Source organism: Trachurus trachurus (genome assembly GCF_905171665.1).
Source record: "Trachurus trachurus genome assembly, chromosome: 5".
NCBI lineage: Eukaryota > Metazoa > Chordata > Actinopteri > Carangiformes > Carangidae > Trachurus > Trachurus trachurus.
Window position 1 is genome coordinate 8,917,571 of NC_139896.1, and position 18,195 is coordinate 8,935,765.

Below are 18,195 nucleotides of genomic sequence, written 5' to 3' on the forward strand. Positions count from 1 at the left end.
TGGGGACTAGGTCATGTCTTGGCGTCCGCGCGTGCACAAGTGGCTCCACACGAGTAGCACATCTGCTAAATGTCGGCATGTATTCTCCACAGCTGTCCCCTCCCTCTGTCACAGACCCACACACACACAGTGTAGAGTGTGTTTTAATAGGGTCCAGTTAGAGCTATGTGTGGTCCCTTATTCCCTGTCCTCTCTATGGAAGACGCTAGCAGCTCAGTGTCTCTCTCATCCTTCAGTCGTTTAATTGTTTTGTTTCAGCTTGTGCTGGACCTCACTTGTTTCCCCTTTGCCGCCGTCCCTCTCCCTCTCCCTCTCTCTCACCCCCTAACGCCAACACACACACACAGATGGAGAACAACGTTTTCTCCCTCTCTGTCCGGTTCACTCTTTTGGCTCTTGAATCAGTCATGCTCGTTTTGTATTTGGTGGGCAGCAGCCAAGACCGCCCCAGCGGACCATTACAGCACACTAGGAGAGTGGAATGAGCCGACAGAGAGGGAGGGAAGGAGAGAGGGAGAGAGGGAGAGAGGGAGGGAAAAATGGGAACTGAGCTGTGAGATGGAGTGAGATATAAAAACGTAAAGAGAGGGATGAACGTTGAATTAACAGAGATGAAGAGGTGGAAGAATAAGCGTTGAAATAGTGAAGCGGAGGTGTGACAGCCAGCTCTGACTCTCTCTCACTAGTGTTCCTGTCAGTGGCAGCCTTCCCACTTCTCCTTTTTTCCTCTCCTCCTCCTCCTCCTCTACTTTCAGAGATGGCACCAGGCCCGAACCAAAGCCCGGGACTTTCCTCTGGATTCGCCCCAATGAAAAGTTAGCAATCTAAAAAAGTGGGTGGCCTCACCTGAGGATAAGATGGGGGTGAAGAGGCAGAGGAAGTGGATAGACTTTGTCCTGTTTGTTGTAATGCTCCGTTAGGCTTTTGCTTTCATACAGGACCTGATGTTGTCTTTGCTTATGGGTGGAGATGCAGAACGGGAACCTTCACTGAAGGAAGTGAGAAACAGCTTTTTACATTACATGAGTTATTGAGTACATATGTGCACACACACACGAAGCCAACCTTTGCAAAAAAAAAAAAAATCATTAATCACCACAATCTGCAAACCACCTCCCCCTCTTCACTCCTTGTGGATTCCTGATTTCTTTTGAAGACGTGTGTGCAGCTCGCTCAACACTGCAAAAACTTAAAGTCTTACCAAGAATATTTGTCTTATTTCTAGTCAAAACAAATCTCACTATACTTAAAATAAGACTCAAGTAGCTTGTTTTTAGACACTTTTTACTTCTTTCAAGTATATTTTCACTTAAAAGCACAAAAAACTTGCTTTCACTGGCAGATTTTTCTACTTTTTCCAGGTGAAAGTTTGTTGTGGAAATTATCTACGTAAAAACAAGTTGATTTTTAAGGTGCTGAGTCTTATTTTAAGTGGAAAGAGATCAGTTTTGACTAGAAATTAGACATTTTGACAGGAAATGAGACAAACATTCTTGTAAAGACTTTGAGTTTTTGCAGTGAAGTTCACTCAGTCACGTAGAGTTGATGCTTTATAGTTTTGAAACATTTGCACAACAGCTTCATAACCTCATCCATCAGGACGTATCTCTCTGTCTCCAGCTCTCAGCAGAAGGCATGACATGTAGCAGCCCTCCACGCCAAGAAAAACAAGAGTTCTGCCTGATGGACAAACACAAATAGAGTCCAGCCGTGCTAAGCTAACGGCAGAAACCCCAGCAGACCTACACATCACATACCGCATCGCCGTTACACTCAGACACGACAACACAGTTTGGTGTTTTTGACTCAAACCCAAGGTCATTTTTGTTCTCTGCGCACTTATTCTCCCTCCCTGACACTATCCTATCCTGTAACTCTACACACACACACACACACACACACATGTTCCTCTCTACCCAACTAGGCTGAATGTTATGAGGTTGCCATGCCGATGGCTTTCCATATGGAGTGTGTTGGTGGTACGAGATTAGACCGTTGTGTGTGCACTTGTCCGCAGAGCTGCTTTCACACATACAGAGGCATTAACATACTCAGAGGCACATACATGAACACACACAGACACACAAAGCGTTTGAAGAGGCAGTAGAAGAGTGTATTAAAGGGCAGGATTAGGGCAGTCATGTCAGGAATGTGCCTCCTCAACTGAAGAAACCAGGAGTGGCGCACACACACATGCAGACACACACAAACACACTTATACCTTTGACTTAAACCCGCACTTGTGACCTCCCTCTGCGTGTGAAACAGATACTGACAAACAGGTTGGTGATGTGGGCAAAATAAGTCACAACACGATCTCTGTTACCGACTCTTTGTTTTGAAATAAGTCCTGAAACGAGCATATGATGAATCTCTTCAGATGTTACAGGCCAAGTATTAAACAATGGGCTGAGCAGATGCTCGTAGGGAGTCTCATGTTGGACAGGCATACTTAGAGAAAGGGAAATGTTTGACAACGTCTGGGAATCATTGATTTCTTTTGAGAAATGTATGAACTCGATCGACGGCAAAGAAGACGGATGAATTCTCCCTCGGTGTAAATCCTGCTCTGTGTTTCGTGTAAACTCTCCAGTCCAGACAGTAACTATGTAAAACTGATTAATGGGATATTGTGTCATAATTTACTTTCAATGGAGATATTTATTCTTTTAGGATTACCACTTGATGAAAGAATGTATTGTAGCTGAGGAACAACTTGTTTTATTGTTGGGTTTTTTTTTGCACCTAATATCTGTTTTCTTTGTTTTTGTGTCGATAAGACAAAGAGTCATAGATATATGGTCCAAAAGAGGAAGAAAAAGGGAACTTTAACTGTGCTGAACTTTGACATACCAGTTTGCAGCTTTGACAGTCGGTCGGCCATCGTGACCTTTGAGGGGGAAAAAAAACTCTAGAGTCCGAAATAGAAGAATCTATTGCTGTTTCGTAGCTGTGTTGGTCGTGCTACTTTTATTCATCTCTCCTTTTGTCAGAGTGTAAAACGCTACACAAAAGGAAAATGATTTGCAGAGTTCAAAGAGGAGGCAACGGCATAAATATGTCCTGTGAATAAACAGCGAGCTTATTGTTCGCTAATACTGGTTCATGGACATGTAGCATGCTAGCTAGATGTTTTTTTTTTCCCGCTTTGGGTTTTATGACTTTTGAGGTCTGGTAAATGGCGACGGGCATCATCTGATATTTTATTGACTAAAAACAAGAAGGAAAGTGAGAAACAAAAGTGAAGCCTGCAGGAAATAAGGGTTTTGTTCCTATGTATGTGTGTGTGTGTCATCTTCCTTGAACTCCAAACTCACTGCACCATATTCTGAACAGTGTGCCATGCTAGCAGACTGCCACTCACTGATTAAACACACACACACATACACACACACACATAGGCCGACCACTGCTGTAAATCGTTCTAAACCACACTATAAAAGCTCATTTTAAACACCATCTGCATTCCTCGTTCTTCACAACTGCCAGACGTTATGTGTGTGTATGTGTGTGTTGTGTGTGTGTTTTGTCATCCCCTACCCCCACAGAAAAAAAAAAATCCTCCTCATTTAAACAAACCGAGCTTTCGATTGTCACCAGCAACTTTATTCACAATTTAAAACATGTTGCGTCGCCGGTTTCTGCCGTTCTGTGGCTCATGCGCTCGTCTCCACTTTGTTTACATCAACTTCTCCCTTTCTGTTCTCGCTCAATTTTGTTTTTCATGGGACTTTGCGGTGTGTGTGTGTGTGTGTGTGTGTGTGTGTGTAAGAGCTGAGTAAGGTTTTTGCCTTGTTTATTGTAGAAGAGGAAGATACTGTGAAGGGACGGGAACGGGGGCGGGTGCTCAAGGAAACGGAGGAGGACTAAAGGGAAGAAGGAAAGTGTCAAAACAAAAATAAAAAATAAAAAAAGAAGGAGGGGAAAGAAATTGAAAGGGAAGAAAAACCAGAAATACTTTCAGTGAGAAGGGGTGAAATAAAACGAACAGAGGGGAAGACAGAGAAATGAAAGAGGAGGAGGAGGAGAGGCAGGCATTTGTGGCCAGGAATGGTTTGGCACACGTTGCAGTGAGGTGTGGTTTTGGCCTGGCTCCCATTAGCCTCTTGTGTTACATCCATTACAGACATCTGCACACACACACACACACACACACACGGCACATGGCACAAACAAGCGCACACTCTTGACTCTGACGGCACAGTCAAAACAGACCCACATCTTAACCGCCGTAGAATTCCTCCGCCATAATTCTGGTCCTTCCCGAGAAAGATGGAAATCACTCACCCCCCCCCTCTCTCCCTCTTTCTCTCCATCTCCCCCTCTCTCGTTCCCTAAAAGATGCTATTAGAGGCACCAGTGGCCATGTAATCACTTTGGCTCTCCCACAGGAAGACGCACACACACATGCGCACACATACGCACACACACACACACACCTAACTTGGTAATTACAGTTGAAGATGAGGTCCTATTCGCTGTAATCCCAGTGAATGGCTGATCTAGTCAGTAAATGGTGGGTCAAGCGACACTGCATAGTGTCACATCAAGTGTGTGTTATTGTGTGTGTGTGTGTGTGTGTGTGTTATTTCCATTTCCTTAAGCTATTAATTGATGCCTTTTTAATGTGACTAATGTTGATGCACACGATTGCACACTTGCTTGTATTCGCTGCACGCAAGCATTCTGCCTCACATGCAAATTGATAGACTGTCTCACACAATTTGTATGCACACACACTTTTTTTTTCTCCATCCAAACACCCCCCCCCCCCCCACTCCCCCACACACACACACACATACACATTCAATACAAACACTCTGCTCCCCAGCCGATCTTTTCCTGTGTTTGTATGTGCTCCACTTCTCCCTTCAAAGCCACATACACACTCATTATATGATAGCATCTGTCCCCCCTCATTGCATCTTGCACTCGTCCCAATCTTTGTTTAGTTTCCCACCTTCCTCAGTCTGATAAGGCCACAGCAGCTTGTTAGCTTACAGCGCTCACTTTTTCCCTCACCGGCTTGAAAGGTTGGCAGGGATCATGCGCCAGCTTGCTATTCTTAAATGCACGCACCCATAACTGCATAAATATTAAATCTAAGTCTTTAAGTGTGTGCACGTTACCTCTTTAACATAAATATCCTCTCAGCATTCTTTGATGTAAATATGTAATATTGTTTCGCTTGAGATATCCCATAAGGGATTTGTGTTGCGCCTCAATGTAAGAGGAGGTCTTTTCTCATTTGAATGGCGACGCTAAGAAGGCATTCAATTGGAAAGCTCTATCTTCAAGTCTCATCTTATTGTATATGATAATGTTGTGGTGCAATTTCTTCCCCCGTTTGCAAGACAGCTGATAAAATCAGTCATAGTAAAGCACCTCTGTGGATGCAGTGCTGTTCACACTCAGCCTCTGTGTGTGTGTGTGTGTGTGTGTAACTCCATGCAGATGATTCAGTTAGTGTGATTTAGTGATGGTCGGAAGATGAAATGCCGCTGCTGCGCCGCGTCTAGCGACTCGCTACACACACTTATCTGACGACTGCTAGCTAAAGGCATTTAATTTGGAGGGAGAGAGGAGGGAAGGAGGTGGAGGTGGAGGTGGTGGTGGGGGGGAGAAAAGGTGGAGAGGAGAGGAGCGGAAGAGGAGGTGAACTCATGAGGGAAACAGATCGAGGAGAAAGTCAGAGGATGTAAGACACCGGGTGGAGATAGAGGAACGGAGCGATGATGACGAGGTCTTTTTAATTCCAGCGAGCATGAGGATTAAAAGCCTCAACAGTGATGAATAGCTTTAATTTGCTGTTGAAGCTGCTCACGTTCTTCCAGCATGTTTACACTACATTGTATACAAGCATCATGTGTGCTGAGAGAATTACTCCACATGTGGCTCGGGCTTTGTTCCTTTCCTCTCCTTTTTTGTTTTGTTTTTTCCTGTTCCTCTTCAGTCTGTTGTGTGTGTGTGTGTCTGTGTGTGTGTGAGGCTCTAGCTGTGTGTGTGAGAGTCTGTGACCTTTTGTAAGCTCTGCTGGTGAAAGGCCACAGCCTCACACATGAATAACCATGGTGTAGACATGCGGATGAATACCAAAGCCAGTCAATAAGAGTTGGCATAGCAAGTAACCCGATATGACAGAACACGCCGGATTACACGGCCGCATATCTCGACTCATTGACAAGTTCGTAATGTAAACTTCAAGATCTGTGATGAAACCTGCCAGGTGCAGCTTTAAAAAAAAAAAAAAGAGGGGAGATCTAAAGACTACGGTTTAAATATACTGTTCTTCTTGTGTTGTAAGAATCATAATTGACCTAATTAGAGATATTTAGGAAAATGAAGAGTCGTCATAGATAAAGACTGAAAGATAAAAATAAATGACTTTCGTTAAACCTTTTTAATGCAGCGGTGATTATAAGAGACATCACACCTCTTTGTGCTTTTAAGTACAGAACAGGACGTGCGCATTAGTGTCGCGCGTGTGTTCAGAGCCACTGTTACAGTAGTCATGGGATTTACCTGTAGAAGAGTATTTCTGCCTCATTGTGTCTTCACTTCCTCAAATATTTTCACTGTGTCCTGTAAATAAAGAAGTGACACACTTTTACAAATACAGTCACAATTAAAGTTTTTTTTTTCTAAACTAAAATAAGAGTGTTAAGTTCATGTTTGTATCTGCTCTACCTCCCAAACCTTAAAATAACCCACTTCAGACACTCACTGTTTTGATAGCAGCTGCACTCACATTCCACTGTGTGTGTGTGTGTGTGTGTGTGCGTATTAGTGTGTGACTGTGTGTGTGTATGTGTGTGTTAGAGCGCACGCCTCCTCCATCATTGTCACCATAGCTCTTTGTCTGTCTCGGTGCTGCTGAAGGAAAAGCTGCTGCTCGCTCTCTGACTGTCTGACCCACATATGGTATAGGTTTACTCTGAGCTGCTCGGTGTGTCGACTGCAACTGTGTGTGTCTCTGTGTGTGTCTGTGTGTGTGTCTGGATATATGTGAGTATTGTGTTGGTGGTGGTGGTGGTTGGGGATTTGCCCCCATAGATGTATCGGGGCGATCACTCGCTCATGTGTGATGCTCCATCTGCTCCCAGCTTCTAACCATTCTGCCAAACACGCAAATACCTACACACACACACACACAGACACACAGTATGGGAGATAAAGAGACATTTCTTCTTTTGCAAGATAAAGTAACTTATTATTCCATCAAAACATGTCTTCATATATCTCTTCTCACAAATAATGCGTGGCAGTCGTATTAAAAGAAGAATTCATCGGCTCACTAAGCTGTGTCTGCATGTGTCGGAGTGTATTTGTGCATTTCTTAGTTTAAGTTCTTAATGTTTCCTCTGTGGCCTCGTACAGCACTCCTACTTAAAATAGCACAATAGCCCAAAAAACACACACACACACACTCGGCAAGAAGAAAAAGGCGTTTATCTTTTTTTTTTGTAATATTTTTAATGGCAACTGTTGCTGTTCGAGAACAATTGATGGATTTGTTTTGTGTCTTGCTGCGTGCAGGTTCTGCCAAGCTCCCAGCGAGATAGGAAGTGAGTGATTTCAGCCTTTTTTTTATCTGAACGCCCCTGCTGCAGATAGAAAACACAGTCTAAAGAGGGACGGAGAGGATATGGGAGACGTTTACATGGATCTGTCATTAGGGTATATAGCCTCGGCCTGGTGCAGGATAATGTTGTATGAATGTTATTTGGACGGGTGAGGAGGGGCGAGGGTGAAGTTTCTCTTCAAACAGTAATAATAATAGGGAGTAACAGCATGTCGTCTGATTGTTTCAAGAACCCCCTCCTCCCTGTTGGCTTCAAAAACTGCAGCTCGGAGTTTATTCTTGACCTTGGAAACCACAGTTGGAAAAATATAAGCTTACCGCTATGTCCATTTAGTGGATGTTCTGGGGCTTTTGATCGTGTCACATGATCTTTAAATGCAGAAAAAGGTTAAGAAAGAGGAGATGAAGCTGCTTCCAAGCCAAGGCTGGAGGGGGGGGAGGCTAGCCTCCTGGGAAACGAGGAAATAACGGAGAAATTAAACATGAATGATGAACGATGGGGTGTATTATCAACAGGAAAGCCAAGTGGTGTGTTAGGATACACAGCATCACTGAGGTATTTCAGCCCTCGAACACACACTTGTCGTCCGTTGTTGTGACCTCCTTTCTCACTCTCCTTCCCACAGCCCGTTGACTATAAGGCTGCTTTTATCTCCCCCGTCCATCTCCCTCTTGCTGCTTTCCCTCATTTCCTTTTGTTCTGCAGAGGGCCACACTGAATTCCCCACTCCACCGGGACCCCCTCAACACACACACATCCACACACACACATTCACAGACACTTGTGGGCCCCTTCTTCCACATCAAAGTCAGGAATGTGGGGTCTGCTGCCATTATGCATGGGTAGACCTAGTTAAGTCAAGGTTACCCCTCAAAAAAGGTGCTATATGTGCGTGTGTGTGCAATGCACGTGTGTCTCCACATGCTATTAGTGAGCCAGGTATGCTTTATGTTCTCACACGCACACATTTCTAAATCAGCTTTGAAATGTCAAAGCCATTACTTGAGCTATGTGCTCATGCTGGTGTGTTATGGCTCTCAGACACCTGGGCCGGTCTGTTCCAGTCGACGTGAAGCCGATCCATTGTCTCGGAGCGTTCGTTACCGTTTTAGAAATACGTTTCCTGCATAGAACGATGTTTTGATATACAGCACGTGTTCCTGTGAATAAAGTTTTTTCCTTTTCCTCCACTCCACTCCACTCCTCTCCGTCCCTCCCTTCACCTCTTCCCCTTCCTCTCCTGATTGACTATTTCTCTCTCTTTCTCTCCCTGCCTCTCACTGTCATGTACACAAGCTCCATCAGTTGTCACTCGCGGCTATGACAGGCATCATTCTCATTGACGTGCCACTGTCTTATCGGCCAACTCTCTCACCTTCACACCGCCAGCCCCCCCTCCCTCCCCCCTATCACCGGCTGTAGCTATCCTGTGTGTCTATCAGAGCTAACCAGGCCTGCTTGGCACAGATAAAACCCGGCATTAGGGGCTTTTGGGTGGATCGGCGGGTTGAGGGAGGTGTTAATGCTCAGAGAGGAGATAAAAATAAAAAAAATGGATGTTGTATGTCGTAGAAAGAACGAAGCAGGGTGGTAGTTGGGAATTCTTGGTGGTTGGCGTACTTGGTTGCAATCTTTGTTCATACGAGGATTATGCAAGGTTCCTGAAAATCAAGAAGCGTATTCTAGGTTGAGGAATGTTGATGAGTTTTTTAAGAAATGGCACACTTTATAGAGATGCAGCTACGACTTATTAGTGCAGTAGATTTCAGTTTTTTAGTTGTTTTCTACAGCGTAGCAGGGCCACTTCTCTCCAGGGGAAACAACCGTAGTGGAAAACACCCATTACCTTCTTTTTTACTCCCAGATTTGCTGAGCTGAAAAACAACATTAACATTCCAGGAAGAAAAAACAATTGTAGGTCATGGAAACGCTCTGAGTAGTAGTTATGAAAAGTCACATGTAGAGTTTTGCATCAGCGGCTTCCAGATGCAAAGATGGTAATTTCCTCCTCCGCTGTTCTTTTCCGCTGTCCTCGTTATTCCCCACTCTTTCACTTTCACTGCTTCGTCACCCTCGTCTCTCTTCTCTTCTCCTCCCCCCAATGCTCTGTCCTTACTTAAGACAGTGGCTCTAATGTGTTTAGGATCTGTTAATGTTACATTACACATGTTGACAAGAGAGGGGGAGAGATGGGGCTTTTCCTGCAAACAAGCACAGCGCCGCTCTGCCAGTCCATCCATCAAGCACTTAGCAGAAAGCTGAGCAATACAAAGGAGACAATGAGACAGTAGCAGCACGTCCCATCATCACTGACTGTTGCATCGATCTCCTCACTCGGCTCACACACACACACACACAGACATACACGTACGCACACAAATCCAAACATTCATCTGCATGAATGTAAACATGAACCTGTGAATTCATACACGTGTGAAAAAACAGATTTGCGCACATTTGAACACGCTACAGGTGGTTGGTGGAAAATGTGAAAACAGACATGTAAGCACGCACATACACTCACAATGGATTGTACACACTAAGCTCTTCTCTTCTCCACCACCCAGTTAACCTGGTTAAGACACTGTAACCTGGATTCCAGCTCAGATCGATTGAATTAGACGAACGCTCCTCATGTATCTCATCCGTCCGTCCGTCCATCTGCTCAGCCGACAGATTCCACAGCTTCTTTGTTCTCTCTCTCTCTCTGGTTTCCATATTCTCCGGCCGCCGGCTGCCACGGCTGCAGCGCCCCGTGGAATAAATCGATTTGAGATGATTTATTACCTGTTGTTTTCACACGTCACCTACTCTTTCTCACCTGCTCTTCTTCTTCTTTCCTCTCTTTTCTCACCTTTCTCGCTACACGTTTTCTTTTAAATGTTAGCACTGCATATGATCTGCATACACACAGACAGAGAGAGACAGAGGGGGAAAGGTTGAGTGAAACAAAGACTTAAAAGGAAAGACAAGGTGTTGTTAGATGGTGGGTTTTGTTCCTGAGGTGATGCAGGAGTCGGTAATGGACAAAGTGAGATGAAGAGACGAGATCAGACGGATCTAAACAGAAGACGGGAACGCTTACGGAAAGACAGACTCTTATTCTCTGTGCAAAAACCAGACGAGGCTGGGACTGGTCATTAGCCGGTGAACTGGACTGGACTTGGGCGTCTGGTCCAGAGATAGATGTGGCTGCCAACTGTAATGCCTCCTCTTCTTTTTCTTTTTCTTTTTTTTTCCTGTTAGAGTGAGAAAATGATGCCGGGAACACCACAAAACAAAAACTATTCTTTCACCTCTGTGTGTGTGTGTGTGTGTGTGTGTCAGGCAGCATTTTTCCTTATTCCAGCTGTCTGTACTTAAAAACTGCGTTGCCATGTGTGTTGGTATGTGTATGTATGTTTGTGTGTGTTGAGTGTGCGTATGTGATTGTGTAGAGGCGAACCGTCCGTGAATGAAATGTATCCTTTGTTTACGGGCCCATTATCTAGATAATAACATCCATATTTCCTCTCATCTTCAGTGCTTTATCACAGCCTCATGAGCACGCTCTCTCTCTCTCTCTCTCTCTCTCTCTCTCTCTCTCTCTCTCTCTCTCTCTCTCTCTATCACACACACACACACACACACACACACACACATACTCACAAACACACACTTTCTCTCTCACACACTCACTGGCAGTGAGAGATAATGGAATTGTTGCCCCTGGTTTCTTTTGGTGAGATTGTAAATAAATTCTTTCATCGCAAAGAGTGTGCGCTGTGATTCACCACCCCTGTGATTCTATGTGTGTGTTGTGCACGTGTGTGTGTATGTGTGTACATGGACTATCAAAGCACATATTAGTGTATGCATATGTGTGTGTGTGTGTGTGTGTGTGTTTTCATCTTATCATTTCTCATCTATCTGGGTATGAACCTATTTGTCTGCGCCTATCTTTTTTTTTGTGTATGTGCACGTGCTTGTGTGTGTGTGTGTGTGTTCAGTATCATTTCCCAGCTAGTCGTTGCCTGCTGTCCCCTCCTTGTCACTACGGGCTGATAGCAGCGCGAGTCGACAAAGACCAGTAATGGAGAGCTGATACTTGCCCCCCCCCCCCCTCCCTCCAAACCCCCGTCGCTCTGCGCTTTTCATTTGCTGCTGAGATGACTTTGGCTCACAGCCACATCCCAGACAGCCAATCTCCTATCTCCTATCTCAACCATTACTTTCCATATCGGGGCAAATTATTCGCCAAAGCCTACAAAGAAAATTTGAGCATCCGTGCATGTGTGTGAGTGTGTGTGTGTGTGTGTGTGCACTGGCTTGCTTGCACTGTGAGATAAACAGTTTTTTTTTGTCTTCAGGTGTATTGGGTGATTAAGTTTTCATTGAAACAGAAAGATAGTGACTCACTCTTATTCTCTCTGGGCTTTATATAAAAACTGAAATCTTTTCACTTGTACAGGTGTTTTCATTAGTTCCTCCCAGGTGCTGAATGGAGCAGCCGTTTCTACGGTTGTAATAACGCCATTATCCAGTCAATAATGTTCCTTTGCATGCGTGTACCACTGTAATTATGCCTCGGTTCACAATAATGATACTATATTCAATACTGCTATTAACACAGCCTCTCAATTAAGCTGTTTACAAGGCTCTGTAAAGCAGGCGCTTTCAACCTTTTACCAAAATTTTTTATAATTTCACGCTGCCTACCACTGTAATAATAACCACCTGTTGGAGCTGAAGTTAATGCAGCCTATTCCTCCAGCTGAGGGAAAAATGAATAATACAGAGACCACACTGTGCTGAAGCTTTGGTTTGAGGGAAAATGTGCAGTGTGACATACGTTTTGTGTGGCTATTGCAAGGAGATGTGAGAAAACCAAGTATTTCATCTAATTTTCCCATGTTTGTGCTGAAATATAGAAGAAATTGATAAATTGTGTGTATAATTAAGTGACCGCTTATTTTCAGCTTTGCTAAGACTGTACAATAACTGTCCTCCAGCGTCATGCTTATCTTTTTGCTTTAGCTTTTTCTGTAAGGACAGCTGGTTGCAGGTTTTTATCGTGAAAGAGTCATTCACATATTTAGCATTTGAAAGTACAGTTGCTATGATGTCGTACGTGTTTTCTAAATATCTCTCCTCCTGTGTTTCCCTGTAGATCCTGGTGAATTCAGTGAGTCCCAACCGTCCAGCAGTGCTGTATGAGAAGGTGACTGTGAGCGAGGCAGGAAGCTCCTTATTGAGGGACATGCTGTTCAGCCCGGACCTGCAGCACATCTACACGCTGACTGAAAAACAGGTGAGTTCTCGGTTGGAGATGAAGTGCAAAAAAAGATGCACTAATTGGGGAAACGCACGCACACACTCACAAACTCCGTTACACATGACACGTCTTTCTGTGCAGCTGCGATGAGGAAACCAAATGGCAACATGCGTCACATGGAATCAAATTAATGAAAGTCTGACAAACACACAGACACAAACACACAGTGTGCGCTGTAATGATGTGCTATATGTAGCCATCATTAGCCACCCCATATCCATCATTAGCATGCCTTAATACGGCAGTTACCACAGGTGACTGCATGGGGCTAACAATGCCTTGTTAATACGCATGACTCCTGTTGCATATTTTATTTGGGAGCACCCATAAGCCCCTACACACACACTCACACACTCACACACACAAGCACACACACAGTCTGCTGTATTGCATGATGCAACAATCATTTCCTCCACAGCGGTCGAGGTCCACCTGTCCAGAGCAGCAGACCTCACCCTATTAGACATTAGTCGCTGTATATCTTAATCCACCTGCCCACCACACAATCACAACACAACTCATTCCCTCTGGGTGTAATTACGAAGCCACACACACACACACACACACATACACGCACACATACATACATACATATATATACACCACCTACACACATTACCATCATGACGGTTCTCTAATAATCGAGACATTACACACTCAGACATACAGGCAGTGTTGTAGGTCATGTGTGCGTGTGCCTGTGGTCATTACCAGTGCCACCGCTGGCGAGGGCCGTGTCTACTTTGATGGTGAGACAGGGAGGAGGAAGAGGAGGAGGAGGAGGAAGGGGAGGGGGGGAAGGGGAAGGGGGAGGGGGAGGGGGAGGGGGAGGAGAGCGTGTCGCATCTCTGTTGCTCCCCAGGCCCAGCTGCTCCTCTCGTTTTTCTGTCTTATTAGTGTGGTGAGTGAAGGAAGCAGAGACGCAGGGAGGGGAGAGGAAAGAAAGTGGGGATGTACATGATGTGAATATGTCTGAATTTAATAGATCTAAAACGGGCTTTGGGAAAAAAAAACACCCTGTGATTAAACAGCAGGGCTGGCGACCGTGCGTCCGTTTTAGGAGAAGGTGTTTGAGGCGAGTTAAGTCGATTCTGACGCCTGTTAATCCAAAGCCTGGATGTAAACTGCTCTTTCGCCAAAGGCCCCAGTGGTTCACGACCGGAGCCGCAGTAATTACAATGGTAATCTGTGATACACACTTTCGTCCTCCAAATAAACGACTGTTGTGGTTACAGCAGGGTTGTGTTTGAAATATTTTTGGCGTGAGTGCAGATAGTATGATACCTAGTGAGTTCCTGCATCAACCAGCAAAAACAAGCAGGAGCTCTCGGGTCATTCCTCTTAATGTTGCATAACAAGGCAAAAAAAGGATTCAGGGCCAGTTTTTGATCATTCTTCACTGAGATATGAGACTTTAACTGTTGTTGTTGCCGAAACTGGAAATCTACAACATCTGGGCTGCCTGGAAAAAGGGTGTGTAGCTCTTTAGCTCAGATACTTGGACACATCAGAGAAACAACACACATTTAGGATTTCTTCAGCTCTGACTTAAAGCTGATTTTACTCAGACTTGATTCATAATGAGGCTAATTAAACAGTAAATTCATTGACTGCTGAATTGAGAACATAATTGAAAAAATAAACACAAGAACCTTTTCTCTAAAAAGAAAAAAGCTGGAAATAGTTTCAGTCTGTTAATGAGTCAGAGTCTCTCTGAATATTTTATATTGAGTAACGCTGCATAGACACTCATTACCTCAGGCTGTGTTGAATCAAGTGCAAAGTTTAAGGTGCAACTGGCAAATCTTTATGATACAACTGTGTATTGTTAAGATCGTATATATATAATATGATGACATCATACAATATATGAGGTAAAGAAGGAGTCAAATAGAGAGAAAGTTGAATCAGTGTAGCTGTTTATTAGCAGCACAAGAGAAATGCTGAACATTTACTGCCGAGGATCAGCGTTGGAAACGGTTTCAGCCGCTCCATGTGGCGACACAGTTGTTGTTAGTGTTTGTGTTGAGTGTGTCTTTGTGACTTGGTGACCTGCTCCACTTTATCTTGGCAGCTAGAACAGCTAAGGGCATGAGGGACACACACATACACGCACACACTTTTAGTTATACACACTAATATGAGACAAAAACACACACACACACACACTCTCCCATTTACACCCGTCTCCATCCCCCTCTCATCACCATGCCCTTTTCTTCAGAACTTCGCACATACTCTGATCACACACACACACACACACACCTTCATCTGGCTGTGTTTGATCCCCGTTAATAGTTAGCAGGCTTGGGTTAAGCAGAACGGGGGGCTTGCTGCGGTTGCCAGACCTCCCAGCTAAAACCCCCTTCCCAGCGATAATGACTAGAGGGGGCAATTCCCTTCTTTCGCTCTCCATCCTACCCTCATCTTTATCCTTTGCCCTCCATCTACACCGCTATGCCTCCTCCACCAGCCCTGCTTTTACAAATCCGTGCATCGGCTGCTGCACACACACACACACACACACACACACACACACACACACACACACACACACACACACACACACACACACACACACACACACACACACACACACACACACACACACACACACACACACACACACACACACACACACTCATACATGCTCCCATGTTTTCATCTAAGCCCAAATTGAGTCCTCCCCTCTCAACTGCCTTCTACTGATCCCATTCCCATGTTTTTAATGATCTCTCACTATTGCTGCTGCTGCTGCTGCACCCTCATACCCCCACCCCCCACCCACCCCACTCTTTCTCTGTCCTCTCACTCACTCACATGCACACACACACTGTTGGCCTCTAAAAGGAAAAAGAGGTGAGAGATTGTGGAGAGAAGGATGGATTGATGGAGGGAAGGAGGAGGAATGTGAAGGATGGTTGGAGGTGCCTGGTTTTGAGCTAAAGAAGGATGATGCAGCTCACACACACACACACACACACATATACAGTACTGTGCAAAAGTTTTAGGCAGGCGTGAAAAAATGCTGTTAAGTCAGAATGCTTATCCATCATGCAATACCATCAGTGAGGCGTCTGATTGGACCCAACAACCCCAAACATTCAGCCAGTGTCATTTAGAACTAGCATCAGCATAAAGAACAACAACAAGTCCTGGAAGTCCTGGAAGTGATGGTGTGGAAGTTTGCTCACAAGCGTGCGTGCACATGGTTTTATAAATCAGAATATTTTTTTTGCACACACAAAACTTGGCTTTTGGGCGTATGTACACTTTCAGTAACGATCCTACGCACAGTTAGCTATACCTAAAAGAACTGATGCTGTTTTGAAGGCAAAGGGTTGTCACACCAAATATTGATTTGATTTAGGATTCTCGTCTCTTTCTTCACTGCATTTGATGAAAAAAAAAAACAACACTTCCATCTTGGAAAGCATTCACCTTTTTTCCCCACACCTGCCTAAAACCTTTGCACAGTACTGTATATATATACACAGAGACACACACACTGCCATACACTCTTATAGTCACACCAGGAAGCTTGCATGAAGATTGCTACTGTGTTTTTTAGCTTTCTTCTCAAGATACACACAGCGAAGCTCTCGTCCTGCAAGTCAACATCTCTCTGGTGTGTGTGTGTGTAGCTAGTTGCCTGCAGGGGGTTCCTTTAGACAAGCCAAGCACATTAAGGTGTCACTGGACATATCCACTGATGCGTAGCCCATGACAAGTCCTCCCCCTTCCTCCCATGTTCACAAACACACGCACGAACACACACACACGCACAAACACACACACACACACACAAACACACAAGCACACATACACACACACACACACAAATGAAGGCTCAGGCTGTGAGTCTGAGTAAGGGGCGAGGCCCAGTGATTTATGACTCGCTGTGTTCCAGCTATATTCATCACTGTCATTATTATCAATGGAGGATATGACAGCAGGAGAGGGCGGCCTGCTGTGTGTGTGTGTGTTTAACTTTGTGCGTGTGTGTGTGTGATGAGACAGTCTGTTATTACAGGAAACTTAAATCAGTTTATTTTAGACCACAGTTGATGCTGATTACTGTGCGTTTGCTGTTGTTTATTTGACTTCCTGTCTGTGAGCAAACAGGTAAAGGTCTGCACCGGCTGACATTTTGGAAATCTTGACATTATTGATAAGGATCACTCACTATCAAGCTGTACACACACACACACACACACCATACATAGACAGACACACACTGCCCTATTCTCAACTACATTGTTGTTGAAGGAAATGGAAAAATATTTGCATACAGATTAGAAACTTGGTTAACTGCTGCTGGGTAATTGATGTGTTTTCTTTTCACAAACATGTGAAAAGATGCACAAAGACCAGTGTCACTCTTTGACTCCAACACAAACTTTGTAATCATTTCTCTTTTGTGCAAAAAAAAACAAAAAAAACTGCCGCTCCGGGAAAATCCTCACACGGTTCAGCCGAGACACTTCACATCATCAAAATCATTTCCTCTTCTGTTTTACAGCCAGAAAAAGACAGAGAGAGCTCAGAGTGAATCTGATGCTGCAGCTGCCATTCGTCCTCAGCGCCTTTGTGCGCTCGCTCTGCCTCAGTGTCACACACAACACACACACACACACACACACGGACATGCACATGCTTATGTCTTTGATGGCAGCCATGCATATGATATCGGTGCGGTGTGCGGTGCTGGCTAATTGCTGAAAGCATGAATATTCATCCGTACCAGGGTGAGAAGAGGGACTGTGTTTGGAGCGAGTCTGATGATCGTCCTGGAAACAGGCGAGAAGGACTTGGATGGCTCGGTACAGTGGAGGGAAATGGTGTATCATGAATATGCATGAGGCAACCTTTGTTCAAGCATCAAGGATATGACACCGACTGTTACTGTGTGTGTGAGTGAAAGCATGCGCCTCAATTGCCAGTAACGGTTAAAGGGATAGTTCAACATTTTGGCCAATTGGCCCATTGCCATAATCGCTATAGTCATAGCAGTAGGTTCGTTACCTTTATTTGTCGGTGCAAGCTATTTTTAGAACGGCGGATCACAGCCGCGAGCTGCTCAGAGCTACGCTACGGAGGCTAATGGGATTTCTTGGTTTCCCTCATCAAACTAATCAAATACACAATCCAACAACTCCAAAATGCTCTTGTGGACAAGTTGTGACAGTGGGGGACAGTTTTCATCAAGCAGTCTCTGTATTACCTCTAAAACAACTCCGTCTCGTAACGTTCTGTTATTATCTCACAGCGTGGTGAATGTGCAGGTCACAACTTGTC

The 18,195-nt window shown here is 44.6% G+C and overlaps 1 protein-coding gene across 1 annotated transcript in view; it reads left to right on the forward strand.

The window, feature by feature from the left end:
• The window catches only part of plxna1b (plexin A1b), a gene marked incomplete at its 5' end in the record, with an annotated part of 155,419 nt that overhangs the window by 39,879 nt on the left and 97,345 nt on the right, over nucleotides 1-18,195 (forward strand). The window contains one exon of the mRNA XM_083972505.1: nucleotides 12,733-12,873. Coding sequence (XP_083828631.1) covers nucleotides 12,733-12,873 — 141 coding nt within the window. The remainder of the gene's footprint in view (nucleotides 1-12,732; nucleotides 12,874-18,195) is intronic.